Raw genomic sequence first — 25504 nt, 5'->3', positions numbered from 1 at the left:
GACAAATGAAATAAGAGTTATTTCTCTGAATAATTTCCCCCCCCACTCCCCGGCTCCATAATATCACATTTCAATAACCCCCCCGCTCTATATCTCATATTATTGTCCTCTCCTGTTCCGATGGAGCTGCAGCTTGAACCAGCTGGTTATCATTCATCTGGTTAGTCTACAGAGGTGTGGTCCGGCTGAGAGAAAGTAGTCCCTCCCTCAAAGGACTCACAGTCTAAGCTGATGTCTCACAGCTGCAGCTCTGGAGGTGTGGTCCGGCTGAGAGAAAGTAGTCCCTCCCTCAAAGGACTCACAGTCTAAGCTGATGTCTCACAGCTGCAGCTCTGGAGGTGTGGTCCGGCTGAGAGAAAGTAGTCCCTCCCTCAAAGGACTCACAGTCTAAGCTGATGTCTCACAGCTGCAGCTCTGGAGGTGTGGTCCGGCTGAGAGAAAGTAGTCCCTCCCTCAAAGGACTCACAGTCTAAGCTGATGTCTCACAGCTGCAGCTCTGGAGGTGTGGTCCGGCTGAGAGAAAGTAGTCCCTCCCTCAAAGGACTCACAGTCTAAGCTGATGTCTCACGGCTGCAGCTCTGGAGGTGTGGTCCGGCTGAGAGAAAGTAGTCCCTCCCTCAAAGGACTCACAGTCTAAGCTGATGTCTCACGGCCACAGCTCTGGAGGTGTGGTCCGGCTGAGAGAAAGTAGTCCCTCACGTATCCACAGAGTCGTCCTCCACAGAATATCTCCGTCCACGTTTCATAGAAACCTCAGGAATGCGGACACGCTGTAGGAAATCTCTCAGAATTTCAGAATAAAGCTCTTCAAGCTGCTGAAATGTTTTTTAAAGTCCAACAGGAGAAACGTTTTAAAGTCCAACAGGAGAAACGTTTTAAAGTCCGAGAAACGTTTTAAAGTCCAAGAAACGTTTTAAAGTCCAACAGGAGAAACGTTTTAAAGTCCAACAGGAGAAACGTTTTAAAGTCCGAGAAACGTTTTAAAGTCCGAGAAACGTTTTAAAGTCCAAGAAATGTTTTAAAGTCCAACAGGAGAAACGTTTTAAAGTCCAAGAAACGTTTTAAAGTCCAAGAGGAGGAACGGCGGCCTGCAGGAAACAGAAACAAAGGAAATAAGAATACATTTATTTTTAACATTTGAATCATTTCTTTTAGGATGAAGTGTTTTTTCAATAAAATATAATAAAAACTAAGCAAATAAAAAATGAAACGAGAAATTTGAATCTGGAGATGATCTGCTTCTCTTGGTTTTATATTTAAGAACTACAAAACAAACGTACCTGTGAGGCAGTGACGCTGCAGCTGGACGTTCAGTCTGAAGCAGGTGGAGGCCAGCAGGTGTTCCAGGTGATCCAGGTGGAGTCTCAGGTGACGCAGGTGGAGTCTCAGGACATCCAGGTGGAGTCTCAGGTCATGCAGGTGGAGTCTCAGGTGACGCAGGTGGAGTCTCAGGTGATGCAGGTGGAGTCTCAGGTGATGCAGGTGGAGTCTCAGGTCATCCAGGTGGAGTCTCAGGTCATGCAGGTGTTCCAGGTGATGCAGGTGGAGTCTCAGGTGATCCAGGTGGAGTCTCAGGTGATCCAGGTGGAGTCTCAGGTGATCCAGGTGGAGTCTCAGGTCATGCAGGTGGAGTCTCAGGTGATCCAGGTGGAGTCTCAGGTGATGCAGGTGGAGTCTCAGGTGATCCAGGTGGAGTCTCAGGTCATGCAGGTGGAGTCTCAGGTGATGCAGGTGGAGTCTCAGGTGATGCAGGTGGAGTCTCAGGTGATGCAGGTGGAGTCTCAGGTGATCCAGGTGGAGTCTCAGGTGATGCAGGTGGAGTCTCAGGTGATGCAGGTGGATGTTTATAGTTAGAAGTGTTGCAGGAGCTGCAGCTGTTGCAACAAATAACCTTTCAGGTGGAGTCTCAGGTGTGAGTCTCAGGTGTGTGTCCTCAGGTGTGTGTCCTCAGGTGTGTGTCCTCAGGTGTGAGTCTCAGGTGTGAGTCTCAGATGTGTGTCCTCAGGTGTGTGTCCTCAGGTGTGAGTCTCAGGTGTGTGTCCTCAGGTGTGTGTCCTCAGGTGTGTGTCCTCAGGTGTGAGTCTCAGGTGTGAGTCTCAGGTGTGTGTCCTCAGGTGTGAGTCTCAGGTGTGAGTCCTCAGGTGTGAGTCTCAGGTGTGTGTCCTCAGGTGTGTGTCCTCAGGTGTGTGTCCTCAGGTGTGAGTCTCAGGTGTGAGTCTCAGATGTGTGTCCTCAGGTGTGTGTCCTCAGGTGTGAGTCTCAGGTGTGTGTCCTCAGGTGTGTGTCCTCAGGTGTGTGTCCTCAGGTGTGAGTCTCAGGTGTGAGTCTCAGGTGTGTGTCCTCAGGTGTGAGTCTCAGGTGTGAGTCTCAGGTGTGTGTCCTCAGGTGTGTGTCCTCAGGTGTGAGTCTCAGGTGTGTGTGTCCTCAGGTGTGAGTCTCAGGTGTGTGTCCTCAGGTGTGTGTCCTCAGGAGTGAGTCCTCAGGTGTGAGTCTCAGGTGTGAGTCCTCAGGTGTCCTCAGGTGTGTGTGTGTGTGGGGGGGAAGATGAGGGCCACGTTGACCCTCTCAGCTCCGTCCTGAGGACAGATCACCTCCGTCAGCCCGTCGGGGCGCGGCTGGCTCAGCAGCTCACCTGAGGTAAAGATATTTATATATATGTTAATATATCTTTACTTTAAGATTAATCACACACACACACACACACACACACACACACACAGTCACACACACACACAGTCACACACACACACACACACACACACACACACACACACACACACACACACACACACACACACACACACACACACACACACACACACACACACAGTGTTTATGTGAGGATTTCCTCCTGAAGACAAAGACAGGAAGCAGCTGTGAGACAGGAAGTGGGTCAAAGCTTCAGAATAAAATACCTATTTAGGTATTTCTGAAACAGGTTCCCATGAGAGTCAAGCAGCAACATTTAGACTGGCTCTGAAACAGCAGGTATTTATATTAACGGTTATTTTCTTTGCAAATTCTGACTTTTTTCTGAAAATTATGACTTTCTTTTTAAATCAGTAAATTCTGACTTTTTTCAGAAAATTCCACAATTCATATTTCTTTTGTCGGGAAATCAAAAACGTATAGTATTTTCCCAAACATTATGACTTGAATCCGAAAATCTCATAAATAATGATTTTTCTCAAAAAAATCTCAAAATTCGGACTTTCTCAGAACATTTTAAAAGTCTGATTTTATTCTGTAAATAGATCACTGCTTCTTCTTCTCTGCGTCACTCATCGTGCAGACACTTCAAATATTTACTAGCTGCATCCAGAAATAGAAATCTGCTGCAGAACAAGAAGAAGAAATGTCTCCTCTTATCGAGGTCAGAGAACAAAGTACCTAAAACCAGATTATAGATTATTTTCAGGAAAAATGAGTTTAATCCACATCAGCTGACACACACACACACACACACACACACACACACACACACACACACACACACACACACACACACACACACACACACACACACACACACACACACACACACACACACACACACACACACACACACACACACACACACACACACACACACACACACACACACACACACACACTCGATGACATAGTATTTTTGAAATAGTTGCTCTGCAGCCGGTTTACTGGACATTGAGAAACGGCCTGTATCTGTGTCCTGCTTGGCCTCCTGCAGGTCACATGGCTGAGATAATACTCAGATTACTGCTCTGATGTAACAGGATTACTCTCTGAGATAAAGACAACCTGAGAGATAAACTCATGATGTCACTTCCTGTCTGACAGAGGCGAGTTTCAACCTGCAGGCACATGGGCCGTTTCTCAATGTCGAGTACACCGGCTGCAGAGCCACTATTTCAAGAAGACTACGTCATCATCTGTCTTTCTGTCTGCTCTGCAGTATCACCACCATACAAGGAGAGAGAGAGAGAGAGAGAGAGAGAGAGAGAGAGAGAGAGAGAGAGAGAGAGAGAGAGAGAGAGAGAGAGTGTGAGTGTGTGTTCACCTGCACCTCTATGTAACGGTCATATTCCTATTTTTAGAGATTCTTGTAACTCCTGTGTTAAAGTTAATGTGCAGTCAGAGTACAAATACTGCAGATTACAGGAGAACCCACACACACACACACACACACACACACACACACACACACACACACACACACACACACACACACACACACACACACACACACACACACACACACACACACACACACACACACACACACACACACACACACACACACACACACACACACACACACACACACACACACTGTTCTTTATTCCATGTCTGCATCAGAGCTGCTGCGGATCGTATTTCATGATAATAACATCACCCCGCCACAATAAAAGCTCAGAGTGCTTCAATAATGCAGACAGGAAGTGTGTGGGGGGGGGGGGGGAGGGGCTCCAATCAATTAACGAGCAGAATACTGTCATCTCTCTGTAGTCTGTTAGCTTAGCATAAAGACTGGAGACAAAGGGAAACTGCTAGCATGGCTCTTGTGAGGAAAACTGATATATATTTAGTATATAAACTAAAATACTGACAAAATGTGGGAAAAACCCCTGAAGGGTCCCGTGACACGACTCACGGACATTTCCTCTGATCATAGTTCCATCGTTGAGGTCTACTCAATAGATTCACATTGTTCAATGTTCCAAACTCACATTGGTTTCTCATCCAGCATCTCTGTATAGTGTGTGTGTTCACTCTCTGTCCTACACGGCTTGTTGGAGCTCCTGCCCCCCCCTCCCTGTGAGCCCACTGTGCTCTGATTGGTCAGCTCGCCCACTCTGTTCTGATTGGTCCACCACCGTTACAGCGGAACATCAGTGATCATGGGTTACAATGGCGTTTCTTAGCAACCAAGAAATATCTTATATCTGAAGTGATCAGATTATTGCAGACAACATAAATCATTTCATCAAAGTAACGCAGATTTCAATGTGGACTCAGAATGACCCCCTGCTGTGTCAGGAGAATATCTATATATCTGAGTAAAATGAGGGGGGGTATTACCTGGGAAGGCGTGGGGGTTCGGGGCCCCTCCCTTCAGGTGTAAAGGTGTATTGTATGTTACCTGGGAAGGCGTGGGGGTTCGGGGCCCCTCTCTTCAGGCACTTGGAGCACAGGATGTGGACAGAGGACAGCAGTCCGGGCCACTCCCTCAGCAGGGCGTTCAGATCCTCCATCAGGGGGCTCAGCGCCTGCCAGGCCGTCCAGATGTTGGGCAGCGAGGCGTGGGAGGCGAGGCTCAGCGACCCCCCCCTCACATCTGACCCCCCTCCCCGCTGCCGGGTCACCAGTATCGGGACCTTCCCCCGGTACGCCTCCACCCGGTCCCTCCCATCAGAACGCTGCACCACGTGGCCGTTAATCTGAACGGAGAAACGCTCAAACAGACCGGGGGGGAACAGGAAGTGGAAACGGTACTGGATGTGGAGCTGTTCTACAGAGAGGGGGGGCAGCGAGGGGCCCCCCTGTGGAGCATCAACTCTCACATAGCTGGGGAACTGGTACCAGACCGGGCCCCCATTCAGAGTCTGGGTCTGGGTCTGGGTCTGGGCCTGAGTCTGAGTCTGGGTCTGGGTCTGGGTCTGAGTCTGGGTCTGAGTCTGGTTCTGGGTCTGAGTCTGGGTCTGGGTCCCGTTTAGAGTCCTGTCCGGGGTCCTGTTGAGGCAGAAACAGACCCCCATCTTCTGCAGCAGCTCCATCACCAGCACCAGGTCCTGCTGGGTCTGGATCAGGGGCCCCAGGAGGGTCTGAATGAGGGGGGAGGAGAGCAGGCCGTCCTGCAGGAACACCTCCAGCTGCTGTTCCTTCATCAGGGTCTCCCCCCCCCTCTCCTCGATCACCTGACCTCCTCCACCGTCAGACAGCAGGCGCTGCAGAAGCGCCTCCCTCTGAAACACAAACACATGTCAACAGGAGAGTGACACCGGGCCCAGTGTGAACGCTCCGTCACAGGTTCACTGAGATCTGATCCAAACCCACCTGCAGGTTTCTGGACGTCTTCGGTTCCAGGACCATGAAGAACCGGTTCAGGATCTGGAAGAACCGCGGCAGGTTGTGGAAGACGTAGTCCTTCAGGGGGGGGCAGTCCTCGAAGTGGAGCAGCTTCCCTGATTCGTGCAGGTAAGAGAGGGCACTCTGCAGCCGGTCCTCCGTCAGACCCGCCTGCAGACCCAGCCGGGCAGAGTCCCACCAGGACAGCCACAGCTGGGGGGCCTTCAGGTGCAGATCCTCCAGAACCTGCCAGGACCGAGGCAGAACCTGATGAAGGTTGGGGAAGATCTGGCGCTGCTCGGCCACCTGCAGGAGCTTCTCTCTGAGCCTCTGGTTCCTGTGGACCCCCGTCCTCAGCAGGGGTGACAGGATCTGCAGACGGTGGTTCAGAATGTACTGCAAATGGGACTTCCTGCGCCTCAAGTTCTGGTCCGAGACCCCGTAGAAGACCACGTGAGGGCTGGAGGACCGGACACTGAAGCCCTGCTCCATGGCCCGGTCCACCTGCAGGACTTCAGCCTTCAGCACCTGCAGGTCCTGGAGCTCCTGGAGGCCGATCCGTCGATGGAGGTCCAGACTCTTCTCCTCCAGATCCTCCTCGGTGCACAGGTCCGAGTGGGTCCCGACCACCAGGACCACCGCGTGGGGGACTTTTGCCCCGAGGAGGTGCAGGAAGTACCCCACCTGGGAGTAAAAGGTCCTCGGGGTGTAGGTTCTGAGGTTCACCACGAGGAGGTACAGGGCCCCCGGGGACAGGAGGAAGGGTTTGATGAGGTCCTGGTCCCCCGACAGATCGTAGACCAGGAAGGTGAGGCCACGGTCCGCCACCCAGTCCGTCACCTCGATGCCCCCGCCCCCCTGAAGGTCCTGGACCTCCTGCTGAGGGCCCATCACGCTCTTCCTGAGCCGGGTCTTCCCAGAGTTCTTGGCCCCCATCAGGACCAGTTTCAGGCGCGGCTTCACGGCAAGCTGAGAGTCCGCCAGCTCCTTCTGGTAGGCCGCGATGTAGGGGATCCCCTTCATGCAGACCTCGTAGGGAGGCTGGATCAGAGGGTTGTCCTTCACCTTCCAGATGTTGACCCTGGACAGCTTCCCGAAGTTCTCCGGCAGGATAGCGATCTGGTTCCCCTGGATGACCAGTTCCTCGAGGCGCTCCAGGTCCACGAGGGAGTCGGGCAGGAAGGTGATGCAGTTGTTGTCCAGCCACAGGTTGTTGAGCCTCCGCAGACCCCCCAGCTCCTCTGGGATCTGGATCAGTCTGTTGCGGCTCAGGTAGACCTCCTCCAGCCCCGAGAGGCTCAGGATCACCTCGGGGAAGTCCTGGAACTGATTGGAGGACAGGTTCAGCATCCTGAGTGTTTGCATCCTGCTGAAGTCCTGCGGCAGGGCGGAGATCTGGTTCCCGTCCAGCATCAGGCTCTCCAGATGCTCCAGCAGACAGAAGGAGTCCGGCAGCTGGACCAGGTTCAGGCTGCTGAGCCACAGGATCTTGATGCTCCGCAGCTTCAGGATGTCCGAGGGCAGGGTCTTGAACCGGTTCCCAGAGAGGTCCAGCTCTTCCAGGTCGCCCAGGGCCAGGATCTGAGGGGGGAACTGGGGCAGCTTGTTGTGGTCCGCGTCCAGAGTCCTGAGCCTGGAGAGCCGGATCAGGGTCTGAGGGAGGACCTGCAGGGAGTTGAAGCTCAGATCCAGCTCCTCCAGAACCTGGGGGGACACGTTCAGATCAGAGAGGGTGGAGCACCCTGATGGAGTAATGCAGTATAGATGTATTCTATGTGTATTCTCTGTGTACTCTCTGTGTACTCTGTGTACTCTATGTGTACTCTATGTCTATTCGATGTGTATTATATGTGTACTCTAGGTGTACTCTATGTGTACTCTATGTGTATTCTATGTGTACTCTCTGTGTAGTCTCTGTGTATTCTATGTGTATTCTCTGTGTACTCTAGGTGTATTCTATGTGTACTCTCTGTGTAGTCTCTGTGTACTCTATGTGTATTCTATGTGTACTCTATGTGTATTCTCTGTGTACTCTATGTGTATTCTATGTGTACTCTCTGTGTAGTCTCTGTGTATTCTATGTGTATTCTCTGTGTACTCTAGGTGTACTCTAGGTGTACTCTAGGTGTACTCTAGGTGTACTCTAGGTGTACTCTATGTGTATTCTCTGTGTATTCTCTGTGTATTCTCTGTGTACTCTAGGTGTACTCTAGGTGTACTCTAGGTGTACTCTAGGTGTACTCTATGTGTATTCTCTGTGTACTCTAGGTGTACTCTAGGTGTACTCTATGTGTATTCTCTGTGTACTCTAGGTGTACTCTATGTGTACTCTATGTGTACTCTATGTGTATTCTATGTGTACTCTAGGTGTACTCTAGGTGTACTCTATGTGTACTCTATGTGTACTCTATGTGTATTCTATGTGTACTCTAGGTGTACTCTAGGTGTACTCTATGTGTATTCTCTGTGTATTCTCTGTGTACTATAGGTGTACTCTAGGTGTACTCTATGTGTATTCTCTGTGTACTCTAGGTGTACTCTATGTGTACTCTATGTGTACTCTATGTGTATTCTATGTGTACTCTAGGTGTACTCTAGGTGTACTCTATGTGTACTCTATGTGTACTCTATGTGTATTCTATGTGTACTCTAGGTGTACTCTATGTGTACTCTATGTGTATTCTCTGTGTATTCTCTGTGTACTCTAGGTGTACTCTAGGTGTACTCTATGTGTACTCTATGTGTACTCTATGTGTATTCTATGTGTACTCTAGGTGTACTCTAGGTGTACTCTATGTGTATTCTCTGTGTATTCTCTGTGTACTCTAGGTGTACTCTAGGTGTACTCTAGGTGTACTCTATGTGTATTCTCTGTGTACTCTATGTGTACTCTATGTGTACTCTAGGTGTACTCTATGTGTATTCTCTGTGTACTCTATGTGTACTCTAGGTGTACTCTAGGTGTACTCTATGTGTACTCTAGGTGTACTCTATGTGTATTCTCTGTGTACTCTAGGTGTACTCTATGTGTACTCTATGTGTACTCTATGTGTACTCTAGGTGTACTCTAGGTGTACTCTAGGTGTACTCTATGTGTACTCTAGGTGTACTCTAGGTGTACTCTAGGTGTACTCTATGTGTACTCTATGTGTATTCTCTGTGTACTCTAGGTGTACTCTATGTGTATCCTCTGTGTACTCTAGGTGTACTCTAGGTGTACTCTATGTGTATTCTCTGTGTACTCTAGGTGTACTCTAGGTGTACTCTATGTGTACTCTATGTGTATCCTCTGTGTACTCTAGGTGTACTCTAGGTGTACTCTATGTGTATTCTCTGTGTACTCTAGGTGTACTCTAGGTGTACTCTAGGTGTACTCTAGGTGTACTCTATGTGTATCCTCTGTGTACTCTAGGTGTACTCTAGGTGTACTCTATGTGTATTCTCTGTGTACTCTAGGTGTACTCTAGGTGTACTCTAGGTGTACTCTATGTGTAGCATGTCGGTGTTATTTACCTGCAGCGCTCCGATCTGATTGGGCAGCACCAGGATCTGGTTGTGGCTCACGCAGAGTTTCTTCAGGTTCTTCAGCAGGTCCAGGTCTTCAGGCAGACCCAGCAGGAGGTTGTGACTCAGGTCCAGATCCACCAGGCGCTCCAGCTCCAGAACCACCCGGGGAACCAGGGAGAACCGGTTCCTGCGCAGAACCAGGACCCGCAGGTTGCTCAGGCTGGACCCCAGAACGTTAGGCAGGTCTTTCAGGGAGTTGTTCCCCAGGTTCAGGACCTCCACCTCAAAGAGTCAAGATCCAAAGATTCAAAGGTTTCATTGTCACACATTAGAGGTTTCTCAATACTCAAATTTCCCCTCCTCGACTCCTCGACTCCTCGACTCCTCCGGTAGTGACCCGGAAATTAATTTCAGCGCGCCATGTTGAAGGACATCTCATTTCTCTGAATGCACTTAGGACCGAGCATCGAGCATCGAGGAGGCTCTCTGGAGGATCTCTAACCGAGGAGAGAGGAGAGAGGAGAGAGGAGGCTCTCTGGAGGAGCTCTAACCGAGGAGAGAGGAGAGAGGAGAGAGGAGAGAGGAGAGAGGAGGCTCTCTGGAGGAGCTCTAACCGAGGAGACACTGATGGGTCCTCCACGGATGCACTTCCGGGAGCGGTGGAGGCGTGACGCACGGCCGGACCTCTCTCAGCCACAGCTCTGCATGCATCGTCTGGATATTATTTTAGAAACTGCTCTCATCACGACGCCATGTTTCCAGTGAGAACAGCTGAGAGGTCCGTGCAGAAAGCAGAGCAGTGTGTATAATATATATCACTCAGTGTAACAGACCTAAAGAGAGTAGGCCTGTTACACTGAGTGATATATATATTATATTCTACAGTAGAGAATGACTACTGTAGTTTAGTAGATATCTACAAACAAAGAGTCCAGATGTTTCTAAAACCATTTAGTGCTTCACAAAATAAAATACACTACGGCTGTAGCCAGTTTTAGGAGCTGTAGGTGTGTGTGTGTGTGTGTGTGTGTGTGTGTGTGTGTGTGTGTGTGTGTGTGTGTGTGTGTGTGTGTAGCCTGTTATTGTCTCATTACACCGCACTGTGAATGGATCAAAGTAAATATCTAAGTGGTCATGAACACATCTGTCCATCAGACAGAGGGCTGCTGTGCCTCCTGTCATCATTAATGGACGTCTCTTTAAAATGACCGCTCAGAGGAGAGGAGTTCTCATTTCTCTAACCGCCTGCTGCTTCCCCTCCTCTCTCCTCGGCACCCCTCCTCAGTCCTCCGCTTGCATCTCATGTGGGCGGCACCAAGTCTCGAGGAGAGGAGTCGAGGATAGGAGTCGAGGAGGGGAAATGTGAGTATTGAGAAACCTCTATGGTGTTGGGAAAATAGTGAATGCCCTCTTCCAACATGAGAGTAACTTGATATCAAAGGTCCAACTGTAGCTGAGAACATGACAGGATGTGTGATTACCTAGAAGAGCATCAGGACTGTTTGAGGCATATGATAGCTATGTGATTAACATGATGATTCAGCCTCTATGGAGAGAGACATATGAGTATAATACAAGATGACAACCAGGTGAATGTTTACCAGTGAAACGTCCTCTGGGAAGATGATCTGGTTATCTTTGGAGCTGAGGGTCAGGTTCCTCTGGTCGCTGCGCAGCTTCCTGGACCTCAGAGCCGCGTCGCGCCACATCTGAGCCGCCTTCAGGTCCTCCTGCACAGGGGGGCCCTCCTGCACGGGGGGGCCCTCCTCCTCCTCCTTGTTGTCATGGACGGTTTTCATAGGGGGGGCAGCATATTTCGGGGGTATCTCGGAGTAAAGCAAAACCACCAGGAAGTGAAGCAAATATTCGTAGTGGCCAAACGGTGGTACTACAACTCCCGTGACGTAATTTTGCCCCAAAAATACTTTTTCACAATTGACTTACATTGTTTATCTGAATAATCTCCCCAACACGAGCTCTGTGAAGCCCTTATATAAATCCTCAGGGTGAAAAGGTCACTCAAATCTGAATCCAGCGTTATTTACGTGCTCCATTCTTCCACTGCGCATGCTCTGTGGGCCCACATCCGGGTCCTCCCGCTCCTGTGTTTGGGCTTCACTTCAGCCTCATAGAGATGAACTCTTTATGTCCCCCCCTCTACCTTGTTGTTATCATGGAGAGTTTCACGGGGCAGCATGGAGGATCCAGAGCGGGGGTTAATCTCAGAGATAGTCCCGGGGAAACGCAGCCTTTCTCCGGCAGCGTGTGCAGCATCCTCCCCTCCTGCTGCCCGAACGCAATGAACACAAACCGGGATCAGACCCGGGATCAGTCCGCTCTCTGAGCCCCAGATTCCGGGATCAGATCCACGATCAGGCCACTCTCTGAGATCCAGACTCCGGGTACAGGTCCAGGATCAGTCCGCCCTCTGAGCTCCAGTCCCCGGGACCATGTCCAGGATCAGTCAGCTCTCTGAGCTCCAGTCTCCGGGACCAGGTCCAGGATCAGTCCGCTCTCTGAGCTCCAGACTGCAGGTACAGGTCCGGGATCAGTCCGCTCTCTGAGCTCCAGATCCCGGGTCTCTCTCCTCGCTGCTCCCGGGCGTCATGGTTATTCTCAATCCGTCCTCTGGAGCTCCTCCCCGGGTAAAATCTGCGTGTTTTCCTGGAGCTCCGCAGCCTGGTTTCTCTTCCTGCAGGGAGTGGAGATCACTGCGTCAGATCCCGGACCCTCCCTCTGTGTGTGTGTGTGTGTGTGTGTGTGTCTTCTCTCTCTCTCTCTCTCTCTCTCTCTCTCTCTCTCTCTCTCTCTCTCTCTCTCTCTCTCTCTCTCTCTCGCTGGAGTAAAAAAAAGTAAAATAAAATGTTATGATAATATTTTGTATTTGTTATTGTTGTTTATCATCAATGTAAAAAAATGTTCACTAAAAAACACTTGATTTAAAAAAATACATATAGATTTTTTAATTGCTGTCATTTTTGTATTTATTGTTGTTGTATTTATCTATTTTTTACAGGTTTTGTAATGTAATATAAAATGTCTCCTACAATCAGAAGTATGTGGTGACAGCAGCTCGGGAGTCAATAAGTCATAAGTTGCTGTACTTATTGTAATAGTATAATAATATTTTACATGTTTAGAACCACACCCTGTGCTTTAGCGTATTTCATTCATTAGTGTATGATATAAATGAACAGGTAGACAGAGGTCAGTAACAACCAGGCCTCTGGCGCCCCCTGCCGGACAGGAGAGGGATTGCTTTGTGTATTTATTCAACACTCAGGAGAGACTCTAGAGGTTTCTCAATACTCTAATTTCCCCTCCTCGACTCCTATCCTCGATACTTAGTCCCGCCCACAGGAGATGCGAGCGGAGGCCTGAGGAGGGGAGCCGAGGAGAGAGGAGGGGAACCGAGGAGAGAGGAGGGGAAGAAGCAGGCATTTAGAGAAATGAGAACTCCTCTCCTCTGAGCGGTCATTTTAAAGAGACGTCCATTAATGATGACAGGAGATGTGTTCATGACCACTTATATACACACACACACACACACACACACACACACACACACACACACACACACACTTACACACATACAGTGGGGCAAAAAAAGTATTTAGTCAGCCACCAATTGTGCAAGTTCTCCCACTTAAAAAAATCACATTGTCTGATTTTTAATGAATTTATTTGTAAATGATGGAAAATAAGTATTTGGTCAAAAACAAAAGTTCATCTCAATACTTTGTTATAAACCCTTTGTTGGCGATGACAGAGGTCAAACGCTTTCTGTAAGTCTTCACCAGGTTTTCACTGTTGCTGGTATTTAGGTCCATTCCTCCATGCAGATCTCCTCTAGAGCAGTGATGCTTTGGGGCTGTCGCTAGGCAACACGGACTTTCAACTCCCTCCAAAGATTTTCTATGGGGTTGAGATCTGGAGACTGGCTAGGCCACTCCAGGACCTTGAAATGCTTCTTACGAAGCCACTCCTTCGTTGCCCGGGCGGTGTGTTTGGGATCATTGTCATGCTGAAAGACCCAGCCACGTTTCATCTTCAATGCCCTTGCTGATGGAAGGAGGTTGTCACTCAAAATCTCACGATACATGGCCCCATTCATTCTTTCCTTTACACGGATCAGTGGTCCTGGTCCCTTTGCAGAAACACAGCCCCAAAGCATGATGTCCCCCCCCCCCCCATGTTTCACAGTAGGTGTTCTTTGGATGCAACTCAGCATTCTTTCTCCTCCAAACACGTCTAGTTGAGTTTTTACCAAAAAGTTCTATTTTGGTTTCATCTGACCATATGACATTCTCCCAATCCTCTTCTGGATCATCTAAATGCTCTCTAGCAAACTTCAGACGGGCCTGGACATGTCCTGGCTTAAGCAGGGGGACACGTCTGGCACTGCAGGATTTGAGTCCCTGGCGGCGTAGTGTGTTACTGATGGTAGCCTTTGTTACTTTGGTCCCAGCTCTCTGCAGGTCATGGACTAGGTCCCCCCGTGTGGTTCTGGGATCTTTGCTCACCGTTCTTGTTTCTCATTTTGACCCCACGGGGTGAGATCTTGCGTGGAGCCCCAGATGGAGGGAGATTATCAGTGGTCTTGTATGTCTTCCATTTTCTAATAATTGCTCCCACAGTTGATTTCTTCACACCAAGCTGCTGACCTATTGCAGATTCAGTCTTCCCAGCCTGGTGCAGGTCTACCATTTAGTTTCTGGTGTCCTTTGACAGCTCTCTGGTCTTGGCCATAGTGGAGTTTGGAGTGTGACTGTTTGAGGTTGTGGACAGGTGTCTTTTATTCTGATAACGAGTTCAAACAGGTTCCATTAATACAGTTAACAAGTGGAGGACAGAGGAGGCTCTTAAAGAAGAAGTTACAGGTCTGTGAGAGACAGAAATCTTGTTTGTTTGTTATTGACCAAATACTTATTTTACAGAGGAATTTACCAATAACGTCTTTAAAAATCAGACAATGTGATTTTCTGGATTCTTCCCCCCATTCTGTCTCTCATAGTTGAGGTGTACCTAGGATGAAAATTACAGGCCTCTCATCTTTTTAAGTGGGAGAACTTGCTCAATTGGTGGCTGACTAAATACTTTTTGCCCCACTGTATATATATACAGTATATATTTACATAAATATATACAATTTCAGAATCAAACAGAGCACTCTCATAATAACGTAACACGATCAGAGACTGGATATATCTATATATATATATATATATAGATATATATATATATATATTTTTAGCACAATTATATATTATATTAATGGTTTTACGTTCTGTAATTGTGACCTTCAAAATAAACCAAACTGAAGCAAAACTTATCAAATCATTTCACTTTATTTCTGTGTCTCCCCTCGTGCAGACAGATTTAAAACTTTAATAACATTTCATAAAACATTCAGTGATCACATCAATGATTTTTAAAAACAACAATAAATTAACATTAATTGCACTTTTCATTGCAGACGGACCGAAAAACACAGAAAGTGTCTGTAGAGTGTTTCCTGCAGACATGATGTCTCTGCTCACATGTGGGTCCGCTGTAACGTGGACTCACATGTGAGCAGAGACATGTCTCCCCACATGTGGGGAGACATGTGAGGAGACATGTCTCTGCTCACATGTGGGGAGACATGTCTCTGCTCACATGTGGGGAGACATGTCTCTGCTCACATGTGAGTCCGCTGTAACGTGGACTCTGACAGCCGGTTGGGAAACAAAGAGCCGATAAACTGTTGAGAAATCTGCAAATATTGAGAATCAGTTCCCGGCTTAAAGCTGTTTCCAAAGGCAACACATATCAAATATATCCAGACACCAGCTGCAAATAAATATATCAATTAAATGAATCTGCAGATTAGATTCTAGATTATTGATTTGTTGCATAAAACAAAGAAAGATGAGCGTCTCAGTTTGGGTTCAAATGTGGGTTTCTGTCAAAACATTCACAGAGAACAGCAGCACTATTTAACAGGATAGCATTTTGCATGAAAAGTTTGATACAAAACAAGATTCCTGCAACATTTCTAGATAAAAACCAAGTCTTCACCAAGGTGCAGGATTTGAGTCCCTGGCGGCGTAGTGTGTTACTGATGGTAGCCTTTGTTACTTTGGTCCCAGCTCTCTGCAGGTCATGGACTAGGTCCCCCCGTGTGGTTCTGGGATCTTTGCTCACCGTTCTTGTTTCTCACTTTGACCCCACGGGGTGAGGTCTTGCGTGGAGCCCCAGATGGAGGGAGATTATCAGTGGTCTTGTTTGTCTTCCATTTTCTAATAATTGCTCCCACAGTTGATGTCTTCACACCAAGCTGCTGACCTATTGCAGATTCAGTCTTCCCAGCCTGGTTCAGGTCTACCATTTTGTTTCTGGTGTCCTTTGACAGCTCTCTGGTCTTGGCCATCGTGGAGTTTGGAGTGTGACTGTTTGAGGTTGTGGACAGGTGTCTTTTATTCTGATAACGAGTTCAAACAGGTTCCATTAATACAGTTAACGAGTGGAGGACAGAGGAGGCTCTTAAAGAAGGAGTTACAGGTCTGTGAGAGACAGACATCTTGTTTGTTTGTTATTGACCAAATACTTATTTTACAGAGGAATTTACCAATAAATACATTAAAAATCAGACGATGTGATTTTCTGGATTTTTTTTTCCTCATTTCTCATAGTTGAGGTGTACCTAGGATGAACATTACAGGCCTCTCATCTTTTGAAGTGGGAGAACTTGCTCAATTGGTGGCTGACTAAATACTTTTTGCCCCACTGTATATATATACAGTATATATTTATATAAATATATAACATTTCAGAATCAAACAGAGCACTCTCATAATAACGTAACACTATCAGAGACTGGATATATCTATATATAGATATATATATCTATATATATATATCTATATATAGATATATATATATAGATATATATATCTATATATATCTATATATATATATATATAAATATATATATATATATAGATATTTTTAGCACAATTATATATTATATTAATGGTTTTACGTTCTGTAATTGTGACCTTCAAAATAAACCAAACTGAAGCAAAACTTATCAAATCATTTCACTTTATTTCTGTGTCTCCCCTCGTGCAGACAGATTTAAAACTTTAATAACATTTCATAAAACATTCAGTGATCACATCAATGATTTTTAAAAACAACAATAAATTAACATTAATTGCACTTTTCATTGCAGACGGACCGAAAAACACAGAAAGTGTCTGTAGAGTGTTTCCTGCAGACATGATGTCTCTGCTCACATGTGGGTCCGCTGTAACGTGGACTCACATGTGAGCAGAGACATGTCTCCCCACATGTCTCCTCACATGTGGGGAGACATGTGAGGAGACATGTCTCTGCTCACATGTGGGGAGACATGTCTCTGCTCACATGTGGGTCCGCTGTAACGTGGACTCTGACAGCCGGTTGGGAAACAAAGAGCCGATAAACTGTTGAGAAATCTGCAAATATTCAGAATTAGTTCACGGCTTAAAGCTGTTTCCAAAGGCAACACATATCAAATATATCCAGACACCAGCTGCAAATAAATATATCAATTAAATGAATCTGCAGATTAGATTCTAGATTATTGATTTGTTGCATAAAACAAAGAAAGATGAGCGTCTCAGTTTGGGTTCAAATGTGGGTTTCTGTCAAAGACATTCACAGAGAACAGCAGCACTATTTAACAGGATAGCATTTTGCATGAAAAGTTTGATACAAAACAAGATTCCTGCAACATTTCTAGATAAAAACCAAGTCTTCACGCAGAAGTTTCAGAGATGCAGCTTTAACCTCTTAAATGCTGCCTTTCTCTGTTAACGAGAGAACATTGACATAAAATTGATATTTAATGCTGAAAACACGAAGCGAGAAGACGCCGTTTGGTTGCAGATATTTCTCAGTGAGGATTAGTCGGTAAAGTCATGTGACCTCCACTTCCCGTCAGTAGTCATGTGACCTCCACTTCCCGTCAGTAGTCATGTGACCTCCACTTCCCGTCAGTAGTCATGTGACCTCCACTTCCCGTCAGTAGTCAGGTGACCTCCACTTCCCGTCAGTAGTCAGGTGACCTCCACTTCCCGTCAGTAGTCATGTGACCTCCACTTCCCGTCAGTAGTCATGTGACCTCCACTTCCCGTCAGTAGTCAGGTGACCTCCACTTCCCGTCAGTAGTCAGGTGACCTCCACTTCCCGTCAGTAGTCAGGTGACCTCCACTTCCCGTCAGTAGTCAGGTGACCTCCACTTCCCGTCAGTAGTACGGCCCTGTGTTCTCGTACCAGGCGTAGCTCGGCCAATCAGGAAGGATCCCGTGAGAGCAGGAGGGGCTGCCGTACCGGTCGAAGTGAACCCCGAAACCAGAGGCGTTATCGGGGCATCGGGTCTTCTTTGAGGCCAGCACGATGTGGTAGTTCTGGCCCTGGTTGCTGTCCCAGAACTCCTGCCCGCCCCCCGTCTGAAAACACACCGCAAACTCCCCTGTCTGGAGGCGGGGGGGCAGCAGGAAGGAGAAGGAGAAGGAGTCGCTGCCGGAACTCGGGTATGAGTCCCTCTCAAAGTCACAGTCCAGGTCTCGGTGAGACCGCCAGCCGTCCATCGAGAGGCGGAGCTTCACGGCTTTCTGGAAGCAAACGTTCCTGACGCGCACCGAGCCACTCAGAACCCCCCCATCCAGAACACAGTGGTACAAACACACCTGGTCCGAGTCCAGCCGGCGCCGGAAACTAAGGTAGTCCGAGGCCGGCGGGTTGAAGTCCAGAACCAGAGAGTCCTGAGGAGATGAACTGAAACTCTGACGGACCCTAAGAGAGTTCTTAAGGTCCTGAGAGTCCAGAACCAGAGAGTCCTGAGAGTCCAGAGAGTCCTGAAGGTCCAGAACCAGAGAGTCCTGAAGGTCCTTAAGAGAGGAACTGAGCCTCTTCCGGACCCTCCGAGGGATCCGGACGTCGCTGAGCGGACAGAAAACCTTGACCCGAGTCAGAGCGAGACCCCGATGATCTGCAAACGTCACCTGCTTCTTCTTCTTCCCGGACTCCTTCCTGCAGGATGGTTCCTCCGGAGACGCTTCCCGAGGCTCAGAAGACGAGATGTAGAGGAAGTCTTCTTCTGAGGAGGAGGAGGAGGGGGAGGGGGACAGGAAGAGAGGCATGATGTCCACCGGCATGATGGGGGGGGGGGGGGACGGGGGACTGAGGGAGAGAGGACAGGGTTACTCTTTATATTCTATATAGACTTTTTAAATGCAAAACACGGGACAATAAAAGCAGACTTAAAGCCAGACTGAACTCAGATGAACCTGGTCCCTCCAACATGACCTCAGTCTGGATCAAACTACAGTTACAGCTCTTTCCTTTCTACCTTTGGACTGGTTTATAGAAACGGACGGGTTGCCAGGTCAGATGATGTTTCATGGTCCATATGAAACCCCTATAAACCTTAAAAGGGCTGAATATTAAGGAACTAGAATTGGGTAAATTGTAATGTATTTTAGTTTCTGCTGTACTCAAGGTTTGATTATAAATGTAAAATAATCTGTAGAATAAATGTTTAGTAAAAACTTAGCTTCCAAAATGTAGAAGTATAAAGTAGTACAGAAGGGAAATACTCGGGTAGTACCTCCAATGTATACTTAGGTAAATGTACTTAATAACTTTACAGCACTGCATATATTCAACATTAAACACGACATTAATAATTTAAAAAATAACTTTAAATGTTCCCAGAAAATCTTCCCAGAGTTCCCACCTTACAGAACCTGCCCAGCAGTGGACCGGAAGGGGTTTCACCTGCAGCCGCTCGTGGGGATCATCACGCGGCGACTTCCCTCTGATCTGTCGCTCGCGAGGAGTGTTTCTTTTTTTGAGTCTCGAGCTCGAGGCCACAGAGAGGGGCACACCGGCTTCACGTGAACACCTGCAAGCAGCCAATCCGAGGCCGAGCTGCCGGAGTGATCGGCGCGTCAGAGGGGCGTGACGCGAGTAGTATGGAGGCTCATTGGTGTCAAAAAGAGATGTAACGGGATTTCTAATTGACAAATATTACGCAAATTTCCACTCGTTATTATACATCAACATGTTGACTGAATTACAACTTATTTTTATATTATTTATTTTTGCTTTATAACAAAAGGGATATCAATCAAAAGGGAAATGTAAAAGTACTGTAGTTAGCTTAGAGGCTATTTTCTCATTAGCATTGAAGAATGTTCATGAAGAATATTACTATAGAAAATCAAAATAAGCACAAATGTATTTATTACAAGCTTTATTTCCAAGCCATGTTTATTCATTTCAAAAGCACATATACACTTTGTTAGCGTGTGTGTTAACATGTTTTAACTGAGATGCCTTCAGGGTCACACATTCATTCACGTCCCGACAGAGATTTAAAACTCATCCTGATGAACGTTATCGTACGACACGGAGAGTTAAATGACGTGAATTTAGTTCTGCAAATATTTGCTCAGGGTTACACACCGTGTGTCCCTGAACAACGCACCGTGTGTCCCTGAACAACAATGCACCGTGTGTCCCTGAACAATGCACCGTGTGTCCCTGAACAACAATGCACCGTGTGTCCCTGAACAACAACGCACTGTGTGTCCATGAACAACAACGTACTGTGTGTCCCTGAACAACAATGCACCGTGTGTCCATGAACAACAACGCACTGTGTGTCCCTGAACAACAATGCACAGTGTGTCCATGAACAACAATGCACAGTGTGTCCATGAACAACAACGCACTGTGTGTCCCTGAACAACAATGCACCGTGTGTCCATGAACAACAACGTACTGTGTGTCCCTGAACAACGCACTGTGTGTCCCTGAACAACAACGTACCGTGTGTCCCTGAACAACAACGTACTGTGTGTCCCTGAACAACGTACTGTGTGTCCCTGAACGCACCGTGTGTCCCTGAACAACAATGCACCGTGTGTCCCTGAACAACAATGCACCGTGTGTCCCTGAACAACAAAGTACTGTGTGTCCCTGAACAACATACCGTGTGTCCCTGAACAACAACGTACTGTGTGTCCCTGAACAACGTACTGTGTGTCCCTGAACGCACCGTGTGTCCCTGAACAACAATGCACCGTGTGTCCCTGAACAACAATGCACTGTGTGTCCCTGAACAACGTACTGTGTGTCCCTGAACGCACCGTGTGTCCCTGAACAACAATGCACCGTGTGTCCCTGAAGAACAATGCACCGTGTGTCCCTGAACAACAACGTACTGTGTGTCCCTGAACAACGTACTGTGTGTCCCTGAACGCACCGTGTGTCCCTGAACAACATACTGTGTGTCCCTGAACAACAACGCACCGTGTGTCCCTGAACGCACCGTGTGTCCCTGAACAACAATGCACCGTGTGTCCCTGAACAACAATGCACCGTGTGTCCCTGAACGCACCATGTGGAAATGTGACCTGGAGCTTCAATCGATCTCACCTGCTGGTTTTATTCAGTAATCTGTTTACTTTAAATATGAATCGGATTACCTTTAGTAACCTGATAACTCCACAGTAACTACCCTCAAACTGATTACCTTTAGTAACCTGATAACTCCACAGTAACTACCCTCAAACTGATTACCTTTAGTAACCTGATAACTCCACAGTAACTACCCTCAAACTGATTACCTTTAGTAACCTGATAACTCCACAGTAACTACCCTCAAACTGATTACCTTTAGTAACCTGATAACTCCACAGTAACTACCCTCAAACTGATTACCTTTAGTAACCTGATAACTCCACAGTAACTACCCTCAAACTGATTACCTTTAGTAACCTGATAACTCCACAGTAACTACCCTCAAACTGATTACCTTTAGTAACCTGATAACTCCACAGTAACTACCCTCTAACTGATTACCTTTAGTAACCTGATAACTCCACAGTAACTACCCTCTAACTGATTACCTTTAGTAACCTGATAACTCCACAGTAACTACCCTCAAACTGATTACCTTTAGTAACCTGATAACTCCACAGTAACTACCCTCAAACTGATTACCTTTAGTAACCTGATAACTCCACAGTAACTACCCTCTAACTGATTACCTTTAGTAACCTGATAACTCCACAGTAACTACCCTCAAACTGATTACCTTTAGTAACCTGATAACTCCACAGTAACTACCCTCAAACTGATTACCTTTAGTAACCTGATAACTCCACAGTAACTACCCTCAAACTGATTACCTTTAGTAACCTGATAACTCCACAGTAACTACCCTCAAACTGATTACCTTTAGTAACCTGATAACTCCACAGTAACTACCCTCAAACTGATTACCTTTAGTAACCTGATAACTCCACAGTAACTACCCTCAAACTGATTACCTTTAGTAACCTGATAACTCCACAGTAACTACCCTCAAACTGATTACCTTTAGTAACCTGATAACTCCACAGTAACTACCCTCAAACTGATTACCTTTAGTAACCTGATAACTCCACAGTAACTACCCTCAAACTGATTACCTTTAGTAACCTGATAACTCCACAGTAACTACCCTCAAACTGATTACCTTTAGTAACCTGATAACTCCACAGTAACTACCCTCAAACTGATTACCTTTAGTAACCTGATAACTCCACAGTAACTACCCTCAAACTGATTACCTTTAGTAACCTGATAACTCCACAGTAACTACCCTCAAACTGATTACCTTTAGTAACCTGATAACTCCACAGTAACTACCCTCAAACTGATTACCTTTAGTAACCTGATAACTCCACAGTAACTACCCTCAAACTGATTACCTTTAGTAACCTGATAACTCCACAGTAACTACCCTCAAACTGATTACCTTTAGTAACCTGATAACTCCACAGTAACTACCCTCAAACTGATTACCTTTAGTCACCTGATAACTCCACAGTAACTACCCTCAAACTGATTACCTTTAGTAACCTGATAACTCCACAGTAACTACCCTCAAACTGATTACCTTTAGTAACCTGATAACTCCACAGTAACTACCCTCTAACTGATTACCTTTAGTAACCTGATAACTCCACAGTAACTACCCTCAAACTGATTACCTTTAGTAACCTGATAACTCCACAGTAACTACCCTCAAACTGATTACCTTTAGTAACCTGATAACTCCACAGTAACTACCCTCAAACTGATTACCTTTAGTAACCTGATAACTCCACAGTAACTACCCTCTAACTGATTACCTTTAGTAACCTGATAACTCCACAGTAACTACCCTCAAACTGATTACCTTTAGTAACCTGATAACTCCACAGTAACTACCCTCAAACTGATTACCTTTAGTAACCTGATAACTCCACAGTAACTACCCTCAAACTGATTACCTTTAGTAACCTGATAACTCCACAGTAACTACCCTCTAACTGATTACCTTTAGTAACCTGATAACTCCACAGTAACTACCCTCAAACTGATTACCTTTAGTAACCTGATAACTCCTCAGTAACCCTCAAACTGATTACCTTTAGTAACCTGATAACTCCACAGTAACTACCCTCAAACTGATTACCTTTAGTAACCTGATAACTCCACAGTAACTACCCTCTAACTGATTACCTTTAGTAACCTGATAACTCCTCAGTAACCCTCAAACTGATTACCTTTAGTAACCTGATAACTCCACAGTAACTACCCTCAAACTGATTACCTTTAGTAACCTGATAACTCCACAGTAACTACCCTCAAACTGATTACCTTTAGTAACCTGATAACTCCACAGTAACTACCCTCAAACTGATTACCTTTAGTAACCTGATAACTCCACAGTAACTACCCTCAAACTGATTACCTTTAGTAACCTGATAACTCCACAGTAACTACCCTCAAACTGATTACCTTTAGTAACCTGATAACTCCACAGTAACTACCCTCTAACTGATTACCTTTAGTAACCTGATAACTCCACAGTAACTACCCTCAAACTGATTACCTTTAGTAACCTGATAACTCCACAGTAACTACCCTCAAACTGATTACCTTTAGTAACCTGATAACTCCACAGTAACTACCCTCAAACTGATTACCTTTAGTAACCTGATAACTCCACAGTAACTACCCTCAAACTGATTACCTTTAGTCACCTGATAACTCCACAGTAACTACCCTCAAACTGATTACCTTTAGTCACCTGATAACTCCACAGTAACTACCCTCTAACTGATTACCTTTAGTAACCTGATAACTCCACAGTAACTACCCTCAAACTGATTACCTTTAGTAACCTGATACCTCCACAGTAACTACCCTCAAACTGATTACCTTTAGTAACCTGATAACTCCACAGTAACTACCCTCAAACTGATTACCTTTAGTAACCTGATAACTCCACAGTAACTACCCTCAAACTGATTACCTTTAGTAACCTGATAACTCCACAGTAACTACCCTCAAACTGATTACCTTTAGTAACCTGATAACTCCACAGTAACTACCCTCAAACTGATTACCTTTAGTAACCTGATAACTCCACAGTAACTACCCTCAAACTGATTACCTTTAGTAACCTGATAACTCCACAGTAACTACCCTCAAACTGATTACCTTTAGTCACCTGATAACTCCACAGTAACTACCCTCAAACTGATTACCTTTAGTCACCTGATAACTCCACAGTGACTACCCTCAAACTGATTACCTTTAGTAACCTGATAACTCCACAGTAACTACCCTCAATCTGATTACCTTTAGTAACCTGATAACTCCACAGTAACTACCCTCAAACTGATTACCTTTAGTAACCTGATAACTCCACAGTAACTACCCTCAAACTGATTACCTTTAGTCACCTGATAACTCCACAGTAACTACCCTCTAACTGATTACCTTTAGTAACCTGATAACTCCACAGTAACTAACCTCAAACTGATTACCTTTAGTAACCTGATAACTCCACAGTAACTACCCTCAAACTGATTACCTTTAGTCACCTGATAACTCCACAGTAACTACCCTCAAACTGATTACCTTTAGTAACCTGATAACTCCACAGTAACTACCCTCAAACTGATTACCTTTAGTAACCTGATAACTCCACAGTAACTACCCTCAAACTGATTACCTTTAGTAACCTGATAACTCCACAGTAACTACCCTCAAACTGATTACCTTTAGTCACCTGATAACTCCACAGTAACTACCCTCAAACTGATTACCTTTAGTAACCTGATAACTCCACAGTAACTACCCTCAAACTGATTACCTTTAGTAACCTGATAACTCCACAGTAACTACCCTCAAACTGATTACCTTTAGTCACCTGATAACTCCACAGTAACTACCCTCAAACTGATTACCTTTAGTAACCTGATAACTCCACAGTAACTACCCTCAAACTGATTACCTTTAGTAACCTGATAACTCCACAGTAACTACCCTCAAACTGATTACCTTTAGTCACCTGATAACTCCACAGTAACTACCCTCAAACTGATTACCTTTAGTAACCTGATAACTCCACAGTAACTACCCTCAAACTGATTACCTTTAGTCACCTGATAACTCCACAGTAACTACCCTCAAACTGATTACCTTTAGTAACCTGATAACTCCACAGTAACTACCCTCAAACTGATTACCTTTAGTAACCTGATAACTCCACAGTAACTACCCTCAAACTGATTACCTTTAGTCACCTGATAACTCCACAGTAACTACCCTCAAACTGATTACCTTTAGTAACCTGATAACTCCACAGTAACTACCCTCTAACTGATTACCTTTAGTAACCTGATACCTCCACAGTAACTACCCTCAAACTGATTACCTTTAGTAACCTGATAACTCCACAGTAACTACCCTCAAACTGATTACCTTTAGTCACCTGATAACTCCACAGTAACTACCCTCAAACTGATTACCTTTAGTAACCTGATAACTCCACAGTAACTACCCTCAAACTGATTACCTTTAGTAACCTGAT

At 46.0% G+C, this 25504-nt stretch overlaps 3 protein-coding genes and 1 long non-coding RNA gene across 4 annotated transcripts; 1 reads left to right on the top strand and 3 right to left on the bottom strand.

Annotated features, from left to right (window-relative positions):
- Positions 1-641: 641 nt before the first annotated feature.
- LOC307025362 (uncharacterized protein) lies at positions 642-2037 on the top strand (the record flags this gene model as incomplete). Its single annotated transcript, XM_079659995.1, has 4 exons — positions 642-699; positions 1262-1494; positions 1534-1898; positions 1938-2037. The coding sequence occupies 3 exons, from the start codon at positions 642-644 to the stop codon at positions 1852-1854; spliced, it is 612 nt and encodes a 203-aa protein (XP_079516121.1). The 3' UTR covers positions 1855-1898; positions 1938-2037.
- A 462-nt stretch (positions 2038-2499) lies between these two features.
- mfhas1 (multifunctional ROCO family signaling regulator 1) lies at positions 2500-12313 on the bottom strand. Its single transcript, XM_079659585.1, has 5 exons — positions 11157-12313; positions 9562-9837; positions 6037-7752; positions 5123-5945; positions 2500-2632 (listed from the first exon to the last, which is right to left on the bottom strand). Exons 1-5 carry the CDS (start codon positions 11352-11354, stop codon positions 2517-2519), a joined length of 3129 nt encoding a protein of 1042 aa, XP_079515711.1. The 5' UTR covers positions 11355-12313; the 3' UTR covers positions 2500-2516.
- Positions 12314-16931: 4618 nt separating this feature from the next.
- LOC307023503 (protein phosphatase 1 regulatory subunit 3B-like) lies at positions 16932-18751 on the bottom strand. Its single transcript, XM_079656796.1, has one exon. It carries the CDS (start codon positions 18738-18740, stop codon positions 17829-17831), a length of 912 nt encoding a protein of 303 aa, XP_079512922.1. The 5' UTR covers positions 18741-18751; the 3' UTR covers positions 16932-17828.
- Positions 18752-24832: 6081 nt separating this feature from the next.
- LOC307025383 lies at positions 24833-25492 on the bottom strand. Its single transcript, XR_013804142.1, has 3 exons — positions 25312-25492; positions 25067-25264; positions 24833-25019 (listed from the first exon to the last, which is right to left on the bottom strand). It is a non-coding gene; the product is annotated as an uncharacterized lncRNA (long non-coding RNA).
- Between the last annotated feature and the right edge of the window lie 12 nt (positions 25493-25504).

The sequence above is a fragment of the Notothenia rossii genome, assembly GCF_949606895.1.
Source record: "Notothenia rossii genome assembly, chromosome: 11".
NCBI lineage: Eukaryota > Metazoa > Chordata > Actinopteri > Perciformes > Nototheniidae > Notothenia > Notothenia rossii.
The sequence above is the reverse complement of the archived record's forward strand: the minus strand, read 5'-3'. Positions and strand labels throughout refer to the sequence as shown.

Excerpts from the sequence above, each read along its gene's own strand:
- mfhas1 (XM_079659585.1), bottom strand. The coding sequence starts at position 11,354 with ATGAAAACCGTCCATGACAACAAGGAGGAGGAGGAGGGCCCCCCCGTG. Across the intron at positions 9,838-11,156 it reads TCCCAGAGGACGTTTCACTG|GTGGAGGTCCTGAACCTGGG; the intron begins GTAAACATTCAC and ends TGACTCTTTGAG. Across the intron at positions 2,633-5,122 it reads GAACCCCCACGCCTTCCCAG|GTGAGCTGCTGAGCCAGCCG; the intron begins GTAACATACAAT and ends TCTTTACCTCAG.
- LOC307023503 (XM_079656796.1), bottom strand. The coding sequence starts at position 18,740 with ATGCCGGTGGACATCATGCCTCTCTTCCTGTCCCCCTCCCCCTCCTCC.